The sequence below is a fragment of the Sphaeramia orbicularis genome, chromosome 18 (genome assembly GCF_902148855.1).
Source record: "Sphaeramia orbicularis chromosome 18, fSphaOr1.1, whole genome shotgun sequence".
NCBI classification, from domain to species: domain Eukaryota; kingdom Metazoa; phylum Chordata; class Actinopteri; order Kurtiformes; family Apogonidae; genus Sphaeramia; species Sphaeramia orbicularis.
Genome location: NC_043974.1, coordinates 5,056,615 through 5,077,430, shown reverse-complemented (window position 1 = coordinate 5,077,430; position 20,816 = coordinate 5,056,615). Strand labels below are relative to the sequence as shown.

General features: G+C 38.6%; 1 protein-coding gene across 1 annotated transcript in view; it reads left to right on the top strand.

The window, feature by feature from the left end:
• The first annotated feature begins 1,572 nt into the window (after positions 1-1,572).
• Positions 1,573-20,816, top strand: part of LOC115438500 (GRB2-associated-binding protein 1-like) — a 34,946-nt gene continuing 15,702 nt past the window's right edge. The window contains exons 1-4 of the mRNA XM_030162152.1: positions 1,573-2,215; positions 15,867-15,995; positions 17,690-17,855; positions 19,895-20,078. Of these exons, the coding sequence (XP_030018012.1) occupies positions 2,141-2,215; positions 15,867-15,995; positions 17,690-17,855; positions 19,895-20,078 (554 nt within the window). The 5' untranslated portion in view covers positions 1,573-2,140. The remainder of the gene's footprint in view (positions 2,216-15,866; positions 15,996-17,689; positions 17,856-19,894; positions 20,079-20,816) is intronic.

The following is a 20,816-nucleotide window of genomic DNA, read 5'->3' as shown; positions in this document are numbered from 1 at the left end:
CGGGATGTAGCGATATGAAAATTTCATATCATGTTCATTGTGACTAAAATTATCACGGTTATCATTATTATCACGATATTGTTGAAATGAGCTCAAAATGTTAAAAATGTACTTATATACACACTGAAATAATTCAACCATGTTGTATTTTGAAGAAAAAAAAAAAAATAAAATAAAATAATAGGCACAATGTACTTTCTCTTGGCAGAAACATTCAAGTATTAACCTTTGGTGGTCTGAGCCTATTTTGGCTGTTTTTCAGTACTTTTAATTTTGCGTTTATATACTATATAAACAAATGTTTACTATACCCATGTTTGGTATCTTTCTTTTAGCACAACTTCATCTATATCATCTGCCTGTTATTTTTTTCACTTTAACCTACTATAAAAACATGAAAGGCCAGAAAACACAAAAAAATATATATATAAAATTCGATTTGAAAAATGTGTATACTTTATTGCATAAATAACACAAAGATGCTTAACGAACCTTTTCAAAGACTTTAAAAGTGAATATTGGTTCCAAATAATAGGTATATAAAATCAAAATTGAAATAAATTTAAACTATACTCAAATATTTGACATAAAAGTTCTTCACATGGGGTTTTTTCCCCTAAAAGTGCAGTAATCAAACACGGTTATCATGATAATTAGAATTTAAACGCTAACACTAACCGTTGGCAATTTTACCGTGGTTTATCATTATACTGGTAATATAATAATGTAAATGTAATAAATGTAATAAAATTACATCCCTACATGTGATACATTCATATAAACACAGATGAGTCTTATCCGTTAGATTCACAAACACAGGACGAAGCGCTTAAAAGCTTTTACTGAAATACCAAACTGTATCCAAACTATGGATGCAGTTTGTACTGGAGGTAAAAGGACTGTATTTGCCTGTATATGTATTGGATTAGAAATACTCCAAAGTACCTGGAGTTCATACTTCCATTACAGTCAAATCAACTGCTATGGTATTTCTGCTCCTTTTGGGCTGATCTTATTGAGTGTCTTGACACCGACACCTTTACATGTTGCGCAGATCTCCAGTGTTCTCTTATTTATGCTTTATTTCTGATTTTAATATAGTCTATATGTCTACTCTGTACCACCCACCATCTGTCTAATACACCCCCTGACATGATGCTCAGAACAGCTTTACTTTAACTCTACCCATATTTGTCACTGGACACAGTTTTCAGTGTTTAAATGTGCTTCTGATCTGTATTTGGGCTTCTTTAAGTATTTATATAAAGTCACATCCATAACATTTCTATAGGAACAAACCCATATCAGATCTACTGTCAGGTACATGTGTGGTGTTTTCAGCAGGTCATGGAGTACAGCAAGGAGGAGGAGGAAGAGAAGGAAGAGGAAGAGGAGGAGGAGGAGGGAAAAGTGGGAGGAGAGACTAAGAAGAGGAATGTCGGAGCATTGTATTCAGCTGTCGCACAACCAGAGAGAAAGAGGAGGAGGAAGAGGAGGAGCAGGAGGAGGAGCAGCAGGAGGAGGAGGAGGAGGGGGAGCAGGAGGGGGAGCAGGAGGAGGAGCAGCAGGAGGAGGAGGGGCAGAGTGACGGTGCTGGGAAGTCAAACCCTCTGTTTCAGGAGGTGTGAGTCTGTCCTCAGCTGTCAACTGTGGAGCACCGATGGAAACCACCAGAGCTGCAGATCAATAGTCTGTTGATTGATTCCAGTTCAGTGAAATCCTGAACTGGTTTGGAGTTTAATCCACTGACTGGAAGTCCAACTGGACATCTGAGCAACTGAACCTCCAGATGTAGAGTGGAATTCAAAGGAAGACTGAAAGAGAAGACTGCAAATCTGATCCTATAGCACTGATGTAGAGGAAGGTCTAGAAGACTGGACTGAAGTGGACTGGACTGAAGTGGACTGGACTGAAGTGGATTAGACTGAAGTGGATTAAACTGAAGTGGACTGGACTGAGGTAGATTAAACTGAGGTGGACTGGACTAAAGTGGACTGGACTGAAGTAGATTAAACTGAAGTGGACTGGACTGAAGTGGATTAGACTGAAGTGGACTGGACTGAAGTGGATTAGACTGTTTTGCGTGACCTTATTGGAGGTCTGATCAACTGATTGGAAGTGTAATTGATCGATTGGAGGGATGAGTGGAGCCGGAGAGGTTGTGTGTGAGGGCTGGCTGCGAAAATCTCCACCTGAGAAAAAACTCCGTCGATATGTAAGTACTGCACTACGTTTTTATGTTCTATTCAAACAGTAATGAGAAGAAGCAGAAGCAGATGTTCTGGAGTTTAATCCATTTAATCCCGTTCACAGTCTGGTTTATTCCACCTCTATATGGAAAGTAGCATGAGGTAACTTCTATTATGATTTTGTGCTATATAAATAGCAGTAGATTGATTGATTGGTTGATTGATTGTTCAAACTCAAGGTCAAAGTCAAATATATTTGTTTAACACATTTACAAGAACCAACGATGCCCAAAGTGCTTACAATCATATTAAAAGTGCCAATGCAGAAGTGACTGGACATTAAACATGGGCATATTCCCAATTAACCCCTTGGCCCCTCCCCCTTACCCCTACCCCTTGAAATGGAGTTCTAAGGGATAGTGGTGTAAACATTCCCGTATGACAGAGGTGTCAAACATGCGACCCGGGGGCCAAAACCGGCCCACCAAAGGTTCCAGTCCGGCCCGCGGGATGAATTTGGAAAACGCAAAAATTACACTTAAGATATTAACAATCAAGGATGTTGAACTCGTTTTAGTTAAGGTTCCACATTCAGAGCAATGTGATCTCAACTAAAATAATAGCATAATAACCTATAAACAATGACTCCAAATGTTATTAGTTTAATGTGAAAAACATAATATTACATTACACCTATAAATAATGAATTCCAAATTTTTCTCTTAGTTTTAGTGTAAAAACTTATATTAAATTATGAAAATATTAACATTTACAAACTATCCTTTAACAATAAAATGTGAAAAACCTGAACTTTTGAAAGTGAAATTTTAACATTATTCTTCCTGTTATTAAATATTTTATGCCTTTGTAGATCCAATCTGTAATACGCATGTATAAATGGTAAGTTGGGGTGTAATATTGTTAAAATTGCACTTATTTTTCCTCAAGAAATTTCAGTTTTTTCAGGTTATACACATCATTTTGTTTGGATAGTTTGTAAATGTACATATTTTCATAATTTAATTTTGATTGCAGTAAAACAGAAAGAAAAATTTGGAGTCGTCATTATTTGCAGGTTATTATGCTACTGTTTTACTGGTCTGGCTCACTGGAGATCAATTTGGGCTTAATGTGGCCCCTGAACTAAGATGAGTTTGACACCCCTGCCCTATGAAATGGTCCAACCCTTCCAGACCTGTTACGTCGTCAGCAGTCATCGATGCCACCAAGGTGGGATTTGTCAAAGAATCATGGGGAGGGATTTAAAAATTATATTTTTTGTGAAGAAACCACCAATCAACAGGCCTAATTCTTGTATGAGTTAACGGTCGGTCCTATTACATGTTGTTCCTATAACAGTTGAACATTCATCTTTAACCCAAACTATGTTTTGGACAAACCACACTTTCAGTCACTGGGACTAAATATTTGAACGGTTTACTTCAACATAAGAGACTCACTGTCATACGCCTCCTTCACATCACAACTGAAACATTGGATGAAGGAAAACCAAACCTGTGACCATCAGTAGATTGTCCTCACTGTGTTGTTCTGTGTGTTTTTATGAGGTTTGCCTTTTGTCACAACTGTCTTTCCTGTCACCTGCCTAAGGACTACAGATGGAAATTAACACTGCTGCTACAATCTGACATATTTACAGCTGCAATTGTTGTAGATGTTCATTAATATGCACTGTCCCTAATAAATAAATAAACTAAAAATACATGAAACATTAAATTTTCTGTGATGGCCACACCTGCAATGTGGGAGTGTCTCATTAAGTTTCATGGTAGACGCTATGGCCAATGGGGGAAACTCAATCAGACTGTAAAATGGAACCTAAAACCTAGTGATTCAGATTTCACATCATGTCCAAATAATTCAGATAATAATGCTGCGTTCCAGTCCACCCATAACTTGTGTTTTTCCAATCTTCTACTGGTGGAAAGGCGCTGGAATGGCAGTCAAACCCGTGACTTCCCACTGGTGAACTCGTACTAGGTCAATGTACTCATGTAGCAATGGCAGCCCCCATGCAGTGCGGTGTTTATACAAATTATTAAAACAAGGTATTGCTCTGACATTATTTATCTGCAAATGTTCTGCATAATTAGCAGCTACTCTAACATTAGCTAGTTTTCAGTCCATTGAGTGCAAGAATAAATTAAAACCAAATACAAATCCAAATATTCAAATAACGCAGCATAAAAGGTAGAACAGCTTCTCTTGCCTTATGCAGCATTTTTACTCCTCTGTTTCCCTCAAATAAGCAAAGAGCAAACACCTTTGGCAATAGAAATGATTGTAAATGAGCATAACGTACAGTCCGCCATGCTGGCTTGTTTACATCTAGCTTCTACAAGTCCTTGCGCTCAGGCAGTTTGGCGTGACTTGCCTGGATCGTTACAAAGTCGTGAGTCGTGATTTGAAGTCGTGACTTATGGGCTCAAAAAATGGCCTGGAATGCAGCATTAGACTAAGTCAACAGTTTACTCTGATGTCAGACTTCATGTGGCCTTTTCGTCTTTCCTGTTGGTGTCATCTGCAGCTTTTCATCCTTCTTTTATCCACATGTCTGTGAACTTCTGAGCAGAGAACAAACATATGTCTGGTCCATTAACAGAAGAACAGAGGACTGTTGAGTGTGGTCATGTTCATTCTGTTGGACTCATCAGTGAGGATAGCATCCATGCAGTAAACCCATGTTCACACTCTGCTGTAGACATGAGGAGTGTAGAGACCGAACAAAACACTGTGTGGAGATTGTCTGCTCGAACTCTGGCATTTATATTCTCAAAACAATTTCAGAAGCAAAGGGGTGTCTGAGAGAGAGAGAGAGAGAGAGAGAGACTGATATACACAGACAGATAGGTAAGGTCTGCAGCACAGGTGTCAAATATGCGTCCCAGGGGCCAAATCTGGCCCGCCAAAGGGTTCTGTCGAACCCCTGGGATGAATTTGTGAATGGCAAAAATTACACAAAGATATTAACAATCATTTTAGTTCAGGTTCCACATTCAGACCAATTCAATCTCATAATAACCTATAAATACTCACAACTCCAAATTTTTCTCTTTGTAAATGTAAATGTTTTCATGTATTTACACTAAAACAAAGCATAGTTTTGCAAAAAATCTGAAAAACCTGAACAAATATGAACAACCGGAAATGCCATTAGAGAAGTGCACTTTTAATAATATTCCACCTGTTACTAAATATTTTGTGTATCTGTAGATCCACTGTGATCTGTAAGTTATAATGTACACATGGAAATAATAAACTAAAGCATAATAGTGTTAAAATTACAATTTTTTTTTCAGGTCATGTTCACATTGTTTGAAGGGTTAGTTTGTAGATGTAAACATTTTCATAATGTAATTTTACTTTTTTCACTGCAAAACATAGAGAAAAGTTTGGAATTGACTTTATTTATGTATTATTATGTTATTATTTTACTAATTTGGCCCACTTCAGATCAAATTTAGCTGAATGTAGCCCCTGAACTAAAATGAGTTTGACACCCCTGGTCTACACTGTATGTATGTGCATGGAAATGTTTGTGAGTTCTGAGACTGAAGACAGTTCAGTTCAGTTAGTGCCAGTGATGTAGAATATAGGTAGAAAGAAACTAAGACAAACCTGACCGTTATTTCAGTTGGTTTTTGAACATTGACAGGGTTGACCCCCCCCCCCCCCCCCAAACAAATTGCACCCTGGATGTCACTATAAACAGATGTTCTTTGTTTGTGACAGAATTCTCCATGTCGTCAGCAGCTGGAACCGTCTCTGTTCCATGGGCTTTGGACATCATTTACCACTGTCAACTATAGATTCAGATTCAGATTTATTAATTTTCATTCAATAAAAACATCCCAGATGCTGTTACAGAACGAAATTGCAAAATACACAGCACGAAATAAAACCCAGAAAAAAAATAATAATTAAAAACTCCAACTAAAAACAACCCAATATATATGATAAAATATTAAAACTGCACTAAAAATAAATAAATAAATAAATAAATAATTAAGTTAGTAAAGGTAAAAATATGATAAATTACTGATCTATAACACATTGAAACGACATTAAATGGATGATAAGATGATTCAGTTGTTTCTGTAGTAAATCTGTCCATTTCTGTGTTTCGTTGGTCACCGCTGCTCTTTTTTGCTGTGTTTACCTCCATCCGACCGATGATTGGAACTGAATTATGGCAGATTTCTCAGACCCCTGTGTTTGGAGTGTGGTCCATTTGGAGGGTCAAACAGCCCTTCCCCTTAGCCCCTCCCCTTGAGACATTGAGAATCAGGACACCCCTACCCCTTCATGTAAATCCACAAAATGGAAGGGGAGGGCTAAGGGAGAGGGGCCTTGATGTCATGTTTGGTTTCTATTGGTTTAAAGTCAATTCAAAGCTTCATCTCAGACATATGGGATGTGAATCTATACTTTCTGTTCCATCACTGAGAAGATTAATTTACTGATCTTTTGTAGAGGACTTAAACAAGTATTGGACATGTGTATACAACCAAAACTGTATTACATATTTGATGGTATTTTATTATCTCTATAGCGGTTATGCATTGAACTTCTCCTCAGACAGAACTGAGAGGCAAAACATGCTAAAACCCTGCAGAACTTACTGATGATAATAATAATAATAATAATAATAATAATAATAATAATAATAATAATAATAATAATAACTAGAAGCACTCAGAGAGCGCAGACCTCTGCCAAGGCTGATCAGTGGCCCCCCCTGTGGGCCCCCCCCCACGCCAAGGAGGTTATGTTTTTGCCAGGGTTTGTTTGTTTGTTTGTTTGTTTGTTTGTTTGTCTGTCTGTTTGTCTGTCCGTTAGTGTGCAACATAACTCAAAAAGTTATGGACAGATTTTGATGAAATTTTCAGGGTTTGTTGGAAATGGGCCCCCCCGTGGGCCCCCCCACCCCCGATCACCACCAAAATTTAATCATTTCTTCCTTATCCCATTTCCAACAAACCCTGAAAATTTCATCAAAATCTGTCCATAACTTTTTGAGTTATGTTGCACACTAACGGACAGACAAACAGACAAACAAACAAACAAACAAACAAACAAACCCTGGCAAAAACATAACCTCCTTGGCGAAGGTAATAATAATACACCATCATTAGCTACAGGTTAAGTATGCTGGATGTTAGCATGCCAGTAGTGAGGTAAGCTTATAGCTAATATTGCGTAATGATTTTCATCAGCAGATTGTAAACAAAAATGTTGCAGCATATCAACTAAACTGTATTCAAGTCTGGACCCACTGACAGCAGTGGAGTATTTTGCCTGTTAGCTATTAGCATGCCAATCACAACAACTAACTTTAACAATAATTTTTCTCTGCAGTTCAGCTAAATTTTACCAACATTGAGCTAAACATTGTTCCACCCTAGACACACCAGCATTAGTTATTGTGTGACTATTTAGTCTTTTAGCTGACAGAATGGTATGCTACTTGCTAGCTTTACAGTTCAGGCAGTTATGTGTTTGTTAGCATTAGCTAAGCTGTAAACTACATAAGTAAGCATTATAACAAAATGAAGATGTGAGGGTTGGCTCAGCCAACTAATCTGTTATGTAGAATTATATGAAGCTGTACATTTGGAGCTATGTTTAATTTCTATTCATTCCTTCTAATAATTGTCAACATACATTTTTGAATTCATATATTTTGTCAACAGTTTGTGAATATGATCACACGTAGAATGAGTGGGTACAGCAGACGGATGGTGGTGGCAAACGGTTGTTTGTTCACTGGCTTCCTTTCCAGTAAGAAATAGCTTAGACAATTATGCACACACACACACACACACACACACACACACTCTGCATATCTGACATGCCACACCAGTGAGTCGAGCTAATCTCCTCTTCATACGCTTTCCCTTTAATCGTTCCTTTGCTGCTTTTCCTTAAAACACTGCCCTTTCTCTTCCTCTTCCACTCATTCACTCTCATCCTCTGTTCTTGTCTAACCTCATATCATATAAGTTGTTTTTTTTCAGACTGTTGTTGTTCAGATACAGGTTAGGAAAGAGCTCAGATTTTCTTTTTTTTCGGCTGAAGTTGAAGGTGTTTCCTATTTTCCAACCAAAGCAACTCTGAGCAAGAGTCCTGAAGGGCTTCATTACCCACAAACCCTTTCAGCTGACATCAGCAGTGGAAGCAGGAAAAGGGTCTAAATGTGTCAGATATGTCATGGTTTATTATTCAAAAAGAAGTAAAAAAAAAAAAAAAAGTTACATTTGCTGTAAAGTAAAAAGAAGATGGACTCTGTGGTTCTGGTCTGGACTCTGTGGTTCTGGTCTGGACTCTGTGGTTCAGGTCTGGACTTTGTGGTTCAGGTCTGGACTCTGTGGTTCAAGTCTGGACTCTGTGGTTCAAGTCTGGACTCTGTGGTTCAGGTCTGGACTCTGTGGTTCAAGTCTGGACTCTGTGGTTCAAGTCTGGACTCTGTGGTTCAAGTCTGGACTCTGTGGTTCAGGTCTGGACTCTGTGGTTCAAGTCTGGACTCTGTGGTTCAGGTCTGGACTTTGTGGTTCAGGTCTGGACTCTGTGGTTCAAGTCTGGACTCTGTGGTTCAAGTCTGGACTCTGTGGTTCAAGTCTGGACTCTGTGGTTCAGGTCTGGACACCCGTTCCATCAAGTATCAAGGAAGAAATGAAGAAAAATTAGAAGTGAAGAAGGTGAAGGTGAAGAAGCAGCTGCAGTGAAGAAACGGCAATGAAGGAGTGAGTGTATACATGGGACCATGATGGTATATACAACCCAGTGTGTACACACACACACACACGCACACACACACACAGACCTGCCAGCTGTGTGTCTACTGTCAACACACACTTACACACCTTATCATCACTGTCTTTGTGAGGACACTGACCTTAATGTCCTCATAGCGAACACAAAGACACACAGTGGAGCTGCATAGAAAACACTGAGCAGGCTGTGTGTGTGTGTGTGTGTGTGTGTGTGTGTTATGTAAACCTATAAACCTAATCGCTCTCAGCTGTTGGAATCGAAGGCCTCCCTGAAGATTTAGAAGATGTGGTAACACACGTTCACATGTTGTAGACAATTGTGCTCCGCTGTGTCCAATCACAGAGGTCCTGTCCTCCTCCGTTGGGTCCAATCCCAGAGGTCCTGTCCTCCTCCGTTGGGTCCAATCCCAGAGGTCCTGTCCTCCTCCGTTGGGTCCAATCCCAGAGGTCATGTCCTCACACACAGGTCCAACAGATGACCCACAGGTCCGATGCAGGGCTAGTTTATTAACTCTGTGTGTCCACCACAGCCATCTGCCTATAAGATACAAAAGGACTGAAGTCTAAACTAAAGTATGTGCAGGTGCAGAAAAGTCCAAGTATCAATCTGAGGACACAGAACTGAAGTCTTCACACTGTCTCCTCTGTAGGACCACACAGGAAACACACAAACAACCCTCATAAATACATTTGTAATCCCACTGAAGTCTGTCACCATTTACACATGTCTGTCAATAATGAAGGTCATGTGACCATCACCTCAGCCCATGCACCTTGTTTTTAATTGGACCTTATGCATATACCATATACATACTGTACATGTGTATATATATATATATACATATACCGTATACATACTGTATATGTGTACATATATACATATACATATACTGTATACATACTGTATATGTGTATATATACTGTATACATGCTGTATATGTGTATATATATACTGTATACATTTACTGCCTGTATGTATATGCTTATGTGTTGTATATATTTCTTTATGTGTAGTATAGAGTTAGCTTTTTGTATATCTAAGTAGTATTGTAGTATTAAATGTATATTTAATATTTTATTTTGTACTTTTTGTACATTGCCTATTGCCTATTGTCATTATTTGGTCTGATATTTTGTACAGTCTTTTTGCACTTTAAGTGTTTGCTGCTAAACACATTTCCATTGTTCCAGTAACATTAGTCTCTTTTCCATCGACCCTCAAATTACATAAATAGAACATGAGTATAAAAATGTGGCTAGTGGAAAAATGACAGTTTTGCCAAAACTCTCGTTTTTTGATGAAAAGTTTTCGTGCTTGTAAGAGGTGGTCTTTCAGGAGTAGTAAAATTGGTATATTGCTTTTAGTCCAACTAGAGTCACATGTACAAAAAAAACAAAAAAAAAAAAACAAATGTTGATGGATGTTACAACAAACAAACATGTGTGTATGTGTGGACACACCAGGAAACCACATCATTTTAAAATTTAGTAGGAGATAGAGGGGGAACCAGCATTTTAGATTCAAAACAACACAGATTTATGTTCATGTTTATGGAAGGACTTCTACTGACATCTACCAGAAGAAAGAAACTAATCAGCACATTTGGGATTGAATGGAAAAACCAACATTACACACTTCTGTTTTAAACACATTTAGGAAATATGGGGAAAGTTTAGCACAGATGGATACTGGAAAAGGACTAATGAGACAACAAACATTTATTCTATTCTATTCTATTCTATTCTATTCTATTCTATTCTATTCTATTCTATTCTATTCTATTCTATGGGGTAATGGAGTTACTGATCTGTGAGTGTGGAACTGGACGGTCGTCTTTTTGTCAGGACTGGTGTTAATTTTGGTTTGGAGGCAGGATGGGGGGGGGGGGGGGGGGGGGGGGGGGGGTTATTTCAGACTCATTGTGCCCTCTTCCTGTAAGGGTCAAAGGTCAAAAGACAAAACAAAACAGTAAATGAGAGTGGAGGTGGAAAAACAAAGTCTGTTTTTACTGTTTATAATAACTGTCTCTGTGCACAGATCTGTGTCCTGAAAAGAGGACATTGCTCCTTTGATTAGACAGACACACAGACAGACACAGAAAGACAGACATATGTTTGTACTGGTTTTGGACTCCCTGTTGATTCTTTGTGTCCTGGACAGGTCTGATCATCAAAGACAGACAGAAGGACACATCTACTGCAATCCTGTCCCTCTTCCTCTTCCTCTTCCTCTTCCTCTTTCTCTTCCTCCTCCTCTTCTGACCCACTGCAGATTAAATTTATCTTAATGTGGAACCTAGTGTCACTTTTGTATTTTAGAAACTCACCCCTCAGGCTGGACTGGATCCTCTGGGGGGCTGGTTTTGGTCCACAGGCCACATGTTTGACACCTGTGCTCCACCTGATTGAACCTGTTGTCTTTAATAAAAGCTGGACTACATTCATGGTGGTCCATATGGGCTCATTTCAAGGTAGTTTTTCTAGTATAAGCCTCATCAACTCTAATACAAAGCAGAACACTTACTGACTGTCTGTCTTTACTGAACTGTCCACTTACTGAGTATGGTCGTATTTTCAGTTCAAAGTTGAACTAGTTTTAACAATGTCATGCTTATTTTGAGAATTCTTACCAGGATAAAAATGTTTATCCAAAGGGCAGATTTTTTGGCTTGAAATACATGGTTTAACCTCATTTTAAGGATTATTTGTCTTGTTTCAAGTGTTCAAGTGGGGCCTTTTTTTGCAGTGTATAAAGTCTACTGACTGTAGAATTCAATTAGAATTAACATGTTTTCGGTATTAGAGGAACTGGTAACTCCACACAGAAAAGCCCTGGTCAAACAGGAACCATCTTATACCATGGTTCCACAGTGTTGACCAGGCCCGGCCCTGTGCATGCAGGTCCCCCACCACACCATCCATCCATGAACACAAAATAATTTAACTCTGAACTACGACACTAATTCATGTCAGAAACTCACTGACTGTACAAACCATTGTGTTCTATTTGAACACAGTGACAGTAAAACAATGAAGACTGTCATAAATATGGACTAACTTTGGTGCAGGAGGCGGGGTTTGTGTCCTGGTTAGGGTGTACCCAGGTTCTGATGCTCCCACCACCTGTCAGGAAGGCCATGAGGGGCTAATGAAGAGACAGGAGGTAGATCTAGGACCACTGGACTTAAAAAGGTTCAGATCCCACTAGTGGTCTTACTGTGGGTCCATTCAGCAGTGGAGTGGGTCTGGACTAGGGGTGTGTATCAGCAAGAATTTGACAATACAATACAAATCGCAGTACCAGGATCACGATACGATATACCGCAATATTAACAAGGCTATATTTTTTGTTTTGTTTCTTCTTTTTTTTAAAAAGATTATTTCCTGGAAAAAACTTATAGTGCAGCATTTGAATAAATAAAGTTTTAACATATGGCTTTACCAGAACAAAAATCACACAAATAAATAAATAATGTTTTGCAGAGATTACAGTTTAAGATCCTGCTTAAATGTTTGTATTTTTTATGAAAAGAATGTATAGTGTTCAGTCCCTGAATCATCCAACATCAGAACATTATTTTTGTGCATTCCCAACAAAAAAACTAACATTTTCAGACAGTAAAAAGTGCTTTTAAGATGCTTGAAATTACCATTATCAATTTCAAAAACTACCTGCAATATCACAATACTTCTTTTGTAGTATACAAACAGAGCAAAATACCCGTGAATATGTGAATATATTAATAAAAGAGCATGATAAACAAAAAAGAAAAACAAAAATGAATCTCCGCCATGTCTGCACTTGAGTAAATACTTTAAAATATCGATACAATACTTTTTAATATCGATACAGTGTCATGAAGTGAAATATTGCGATATATTGCAGAACCGATATTTTCTCACACCCCTGGTCTGGACAGTTAGATTAAGAGGAAAGGGTCTGCAGTTTCAGTTTCACTTTGCCCACCCCCCAAGCTCCGACATTAATGGACCACCATCCCCCTGTTCTAACGTAAATGCATTTGTCATAGTGTAGTGTTTATTCCATATAAACAGACTCCAGTGGTGTAGACACTCTTGGACACTGTATTAGACTGTATCTGAACACTAAACAGACAGACTCAGACACTCCACAGAGTTACCATGAAACATCTGTTGTCATTATGTATTCATGGAGAATGTATTTGACATTATCTTGAGGGAGTTGTTTCTTTTCTTCTGCAACTTTTTTTTCTTTTTACGTTTATTGGAGGCTGATGTGTATATTCATTTGGACATGATGAAACCCTAACCCTTACATCCATCCATTCAGTAGTAATGAGCGTTTGTCAATCAATCACCACCAGAGGGCGCCACCCCGAAGAGGCGTAAAGCTTTTTGAGAAGAAGAAGAAGAGAGTCAATACTAACAAACATGGTGCTGACAGAGGGGCTTTTACTCTTAATATTCAGAAGGGTAGTTGTTGTATGTTGGTCTTTGAAAAGTTTTGCTATTTCTAGAAATTATCATTTATATTATAAAAGCCAAGTGGCCTCTGTGTTTGTGTGTGTGTGTGTGTGTGTGTGTGTGTGTGTGTCTGTACAGAGCTGACTGCTGCAGTTTGTCATACTTATGAATTTTTGCTCAATGAACAGACTAGGCAAAGCAAGTTTATTTCTTTTTTTTTTTTTTTTTAATTCTCTTTTTATTGAAAGAATTCAGATCTTTTTTCACACATTGGAAAAACAGACAAATACACAAACTATACACATTCAGAGTAGGTGTAGAAAAACAAACAAAAACATTTACAGCAGCTCATCATTGTCCTGGCATACAGGATCTCAAAGTAAAGAATCGAAGTATAAATAAAGATAAATAAAAACAAAAACATATTTCCTTCAGGGAATTTTGGGTTCATATTCATGCATTCATCTCAGCAAAATCAGATCTCGTAGGCTTCACATATCTCACCCATCCCTCCCAGTGTTGCACAAAAAAATCCATCTTCAAACTTACAGTAAAGGTTAGTCTTTCCATCCTATAAAGTCCCATGATTATGTCTGTCCAATTATTTATTGTCGGTTCTTCTTGTGTCATCCATTGTTTAGTTATTGCTTTTTTTTCCTGCAAGTATCTGTTTATGCTTTTGACCTCTGGGGAAATGTATCCCAAATACATGGTTTTGAAATCAAAAGGTAAGTAGGTATTAAGAATGATTTTTATGGCTTTATGTATTTCTTTCCAATAATGGTTAATTTTTGGGTATTCCCAGAATATGTGGAAATGATGTTCAGTGTGGCAGCTACGATTCCTCCAGCACTGTGAATTCCCATTTGTATAGTGTGACTTATGGTTAGGGGTAATAAAGAAACGAGTTATGTTTTTCTAACAGAATTCTTTCCAAAGGCAAGTTTATTTCTATAACACATTTAATGTACAGGACAATTCAAAGTGCTTTACATAAAATATAAAAGCATCACAGGAGAGGCATAAAAATACATTTAGGATGAGAGGAAGTTAAAATATAAAAACATTAACATTAAAATTAAAATCGACATTAAAATCATCAGCGATAAAATGTGATTTTAAAGTTCATTTAAAAGACATTATTTATTAATAATAATAATAATAATAATAATAATAATACATTTTATTTGTGTAGCGCTTTTCATATAACTCAAAGACACTTTACATGCAGCAGATAAAAACAGAAACAGACATATTAAAACAGATAAAAACAGGTGCAAAAGGCAGGTATACGAATATAAAACAGTTAAACATTAAACATTAAGATTAAACATTGAAAGCAATTTTAAATAAATGAGTTTTTAAAAGGGATTTTAAAAGGAATTTGAAGGTGTTGGGGTTGGAGCAGTGTCGGATAAAGGGTGGGAGGGAGCTCCAGAGGGTTGGAGCTGCAATGGAGAAAGCTCTGTCCCCCCAGGTTCGGTGCTTGGCTTTTAATGGTGGGGTGAGGAGATGTGCAGAGGAGGATCAGAGGGTGTGGGAAGGGGCATGGGGCTGAAGTAGGTCAGTGAGGTAGGGGGGCAAGAATCTGGTGATACGATACAAATCCAAACACTAGGATTGCGATACGATATATCACAATATATCATGATACTGTTAAAAAGGCAATTTTTTTTTTGTTTGTTTCTTTTTTTTTATTATTATTTCCTTGAAAAATTGAATTACACCCGAAATATGAACAAATAATAAACACATTTTTATTTGATCACAATAGGATCTAATGCTGTATCACAAAATGTTCCTGTGTTAAAACTTAAATTATGTTTTACAGACATTACAGTTTAAGACCCTGTTCAAATGTTCATATTCTATGAGTTCAGAACATTGTTTTTGTTCCAACAAAGGAACTAACATCTGCTTCTCAGACAGTAAAAAGTGCTTTTAGGATGACTGAAATAACCATTATTTGATAAAACAGTGTTAAATAATAATAATAAAGAAAATATAAACAATAAAGAAAAACAAAAAACAAAAATGTACCTCCGCCATATCTGCAATTGAATAAATACCTAAAAATATCGATACAGTACTTTTTAATATCAATACAGTATTGTGAAATAAAATATCGCGATATATTGCAGAACTGATATTTTCTTACACCCTTAATGAGGACAGCAAATAAAAAACCTGAACATTATATATAGATTTTTGACTTGTTGGTCACATAGAATACAAATCAAAACCAACTGTGAGAATTTGTCGGTGTATTAACTGATTATTAGAAAATTTATTTGCAATTATTCTGATATGAATTGTTTTACTTCATTTTTTTATGTAACGAGGCTGAAATTTGGTCCTTGTTGTGAAATGTGATTTTGTCCATATTTAGTTTCTAATGAAATCGTAATCCTTTGGTGGCACCTGTCTGTCTGTTCAGGCGTGGAAGCGGCGTTGGTTCGTGCTGCGTAGCGGGCGGCTGAGCGGTGAGCCGGATGTCCTGCAGTACTACAAGAACCAGCAGTCACGTCGGCCAATCAGGACCATCAACCTGAACATGTGTGAACAGGTAAACGCTCAAAGGACATGGTTCCAAAGCCCAGTACACAGTTGTCTTTCACAGTGAGTGTGTCTTTATATTGAAGTACAAAAGACTGTTGACGTCCACTGCAGCGGAAGTATGTAATATACACATCACTTTTTCAGTGCAGTAACTGTCAAAAATGTTCTAGTACAGGGGTGTCAATAGGGATGGGAATCGGTAAGAATTTAACGATTCCGATTCCATTATCGATTTGCTTATCGAGTCTCTTTTCGATTCTCATTGGGTGATGGAATAAAAGAGTACAAATGGGCGTGTTTGCATTAACTGTCTTTCATATTTCCAGAAAATATAACATACACAGTATGTACTAATAATAATAACAGATGATGGTGGTTCCAGCTGGGGGGTGGGTGGGGGGGGGTGTGCAGTGAAAGTGAAGCTGAAGAGGCTTTACTAATTCCTCTATTACCGCATTTCCACTACGTGGAACCGGTTCGACTCTGCCCGTCTCCCGCGTTGCTGTGCAACTCATTTCCTTTCCCCTACCTTCGGAAACTTGTACTTTAGGGGGTACAATGTTTGTTGCCCGCACCGGAACCAGAACTGGGCCCGGATGACGGCCTGATTGTCACTCTGTGGCTAGATTCACAAGCGCCACTAAGTAGTGAATCAAATGAATCACATGCTGTGGACAAATGTTTGAACATATTGGAGGGATTCCACCCTTTTGAAGAAATGGAAGCTTTGACAGTGTTCCAGTGGACCTGGTGTGGTCTTTTTAGACCCTTTCTGCCTCAACACCATGTTGGCTACGTTCTGACCAAAACAATGCAGCGTACACGTGACGTCATCACGCATGCTCAACGAAGGTGGAATTGATAAGCAGAATCGTTAAACAGGCAGGCAAATGATTCCAAGGAATCGAGCTACTGTGATCCAGTTCTCAAAAAGAACCAGTTCTCGATTCCCATCCCTAGGTGTCAAACTGGTCATAGTACAGATGTTTGTAAATAATGAACTTTATCCTTTATTCAGTGGTTGATTCAGTCTGTGGATACATAGTACCGATTCACTGGTGGTTTGGGTCAAACTAATGCCATGTTTCCACTACTGGGGACCAGATACTAAAACGTGACATGTAAACACTGCAGACCACTGATTGGTCAGAGAGTTGTCTCTGTGACCTGCCATTTTACAAAAAACAGATGCGAAAGTTTACAGTAAATATAGCGGTAGGTTAATCCACATGATGACAGCCTGAAAACTACACCATGGTCAGTCCAGGAGATTCAGATGTAAAAATTCAGCATGACCTTGATGGAGCACCAACCAACAAGTGAGTTTATCAGCAACTCTCAGAGCTACGACATAGAAGTAACGCACCACATCGCTATGACGTCCAAGTTTTGTAAAGTCGGTAGTATCGTGTAATGGAAACGATCTCCAGGAATAGTACCTGGTACCCGAGTCAAGCCGAGCCGAGCCGAGTCGAGTCCAGCCAGTTCCGTGTAGTGGAAATGCGGCATAAGTGTGTCCTTCTACATGACGTCCCCCTGCTGGTGAGACTTTGGAATATCAATACTACATAGAACTCCTTCAGTGGTAATGTTTTCCAGACAGAACCTTTCCTTCCTGTGGAGTATTAATACAGTGCAGTATGAGGGGTTTTTTTGCAGTAAAAGATCTGAAGACTGTTCCTCTGTTCCTCTGTCCTTGAGGTGGACGCTGGTCTGTCCTTCACCAAGAAAGAACTGGAGAGTAGTTTTGTGTTTGACCTGAGGACGGAGGAGAGGACCTGGTACCTGGTGGCCGAGTCCGAGGAGGACATGAACCGCTGGGTGTCGTCCATCTGTCTGCTCTGTGGCTTCAGCCCCACAGATGATGGTGAGGAGATCCCAGACACACCTACAGATCCACACATGTCTCACAGCTTTTGTTGTGTCGCAGTTGAAATGTGCCGATGTGGAAAAGTACACGTGAGTTTGGTGAATGAGTGCGAAAACAAGTGGGACGAAAGAAGAGAGACGACAAAGGCCTCGTAGCATCATATGGGTCAGTAGTTGGGTTTACCCTCAGAAAAATGCAAAATGTAAATTGTGCAATAGGAAAGTGGTAATGGAAACACTGAAATGTCACAAAAACTGTTAAAGATCTCAAAAAAGTGTTTCTGCTTTCACGAGGTGGTTTTGGAGTCATTTGGATCTATAAGTATAGTATACCAGTGAACTGTAAACCCATGGAGTTGATTTGTGCTGTTCATGTGGTCCTGGTGGTTTTGTCCCTGTTCATGTGGTCCCGGTGGTTTTGTCCCTGTTCATGTGGTCCCAGTGGTTTTGTCCCTGTTCATGTGGTCCTGGTGGTTTTGTCCCTGTTCATGTGGTCCTGGTGGTTTTGTTCAGTGCAATAGCAGTAGATGAACCCACACTACACTGGCAACACCATGGAGGTTTGGATCCAACTGAGTCAAACATCTGCCTTAAACCAGAACCAGAACAAAACTAGACGGGACTGGACCACAATGAACACATGCGGACAGACGGGACTGGACTAGAACCACACATAACTGAACAAAACACTATTCAATGGAAACACCTACAAGGACAAACTGGACTGTGTCCAAACTGGACAAACTGGACTGTGTCCAAACTGGACAAACTGGACTGTGTCCAAACTGGACAAACTGGACTGGGTCTAAACTGGACAAACTGGACTGGGTCCAAACTGGACAAATATGGGTTTGATTTAGTAAAACGGTCCTTAAACCCAGCTGGTGACTCTGATATGAATACTGTAAAACACTGAAGTGTCTCAAAAAATGACAAACTTAGTTTGTACCTTCTTCTGTCCTCTCATAGCCACCGACTTCTAAACAGACCCTATCAAAACAAAAAATTTTACACAAAAGAGTATTTAAAAAAAAGCAACAACTGTATTTGTAGTCTCTCAGAGGCATATGTAGGTGATTTAATTTATCACGTAAATCATAAATGGACCAGATCCAGCCAAAGTGAACATCAGTGTCATACATTAAAGTTTCCTCTGTCATTTCTCAAATAGGCTCATTTTTTTTGCTTAAGAGCTCTATTTTATGGAACTGTTTATAAAAAAAAAAGATATAACTGATGATGTAAAGTTATACTTCTGACATACAGTATACACACACACACACACACATATATGTATATATACACACAGGGTGGGGAAGCAAAATTTACAATATTTTGAGGCAGGGTTTGAAAGACAGTGTATGACCAGTTAGTTTATTGAAAGTCATGGGAATTTATTTGCCACAAGAAAATGTACATAATAGAAAATGTTTTTATTCTATGTGTCCTCCTTCTTTCTCAATAACTGCCTTCACACGCTTCCTGAAACTTGCGCAAGTGTTCCTCAAATATTCGGGTGACAACTTCTCCCATTCTTCTTTAATAGTATCTTCCAGACTTTCTCCTAATAGTTTTGCTCATAGTCATTCTCTTCTTTCCATTATAAACAGTCTTTATGGACACTCCAACTATTTTTGAAATCTCCTTTGGTGTGACGCGCGCATTCAGCAAATCACACACTCTTTGACGTTTGCTTTCCTGATTACTCATATGGGCAAAAGTTTCTGAAAAGGTATGGATAATAGTGTTAGGTATGATTATGACATCAGTATATGTTTGGTTTCAAAACAATTGACGTAGTGCCTGCTGAGAAAAAATAACTAAATGTTCATTGTAAATTTTGCTTCCCGACCCGAAATATATATATATATATATGTGTGTGTGTGTGTGTGTGTGTGTGTGTGTGTGTGTGTATATATGCACTATTAACTATAATAATATTTGTTTTACATTGAAATCTCTAATACCCATGTCTGATTGGTGTAAGAGGATATAAATGATCAGTAATGTTACTGTCATTTTGTCTGTTGTTTTCAGACAGACCTTCCATCTCCTCCTCCTCCATCTCCACAGTGACCTCCACCGGTGCCTGTGCTACTATCAGCACGGTAACAGGGTCTGTCCCGCCTCCCTATGACCCGGTCAGTGTGCGGCACCTGGAGCCCGATGCAAACTCAGCAGACGACTACCTGTGGTTATCAAACTGTCAGAGCCACACCAGGTACGAACACACATGTAGAAGCAGCCACAGGAAACTGGACAGAGGTCACATGACCCGTTAGCGTTACAGGTTCACAGCCTAAACCATTACTAGCTCAGTGCACACAATATTACACACAGTTCCATCCTAACAGTACATACTGTTTTGCACTGGACTGTACAGACTGTATTTTACATTTCTGTCTATATACACTGTCTTGATACACTAAGTCTTGAGTGTTTTTATATTTTCTCTTTTTATCCGAGAACTAAGTCTAAGAAAAATTTCGTTATGTGCACACAATGACATTAAACATTGGTTAATTCATTCATAAACCTATGGGAGGGATTAGAGCTGTATCTGAGCCTGGATCACACCCACACGCTGGCTTCATGGTACACTTCATTACATCAACAAAATAACTCAGATTTCCCTCTCTTCTGGAAAGATGCTATCATTTCGCACAGTTTTGGTTGTGAATTCCAATGTTTGGAGTCCAACTAGTGCTCAAAGGATCTTAAATACAGAGTCTGAGACGTGTGAAGACAAACTAACACAGTAAATGGAAGGAGCAGATTTCCAGTGTACACAGTTGGTTCCCACGTTCTGACCGACCCCTGGTGGTTGGACTGAAAACTGGAAAAAACGGGCTCATTATATAATAAAAATGTGACTCAGTAAAGACTTAATATTCTTAACCCTTAAAGACCCAAATATACACCTTTAGCCCTTAAAGACCCAAATGTCCACCTTTAACCC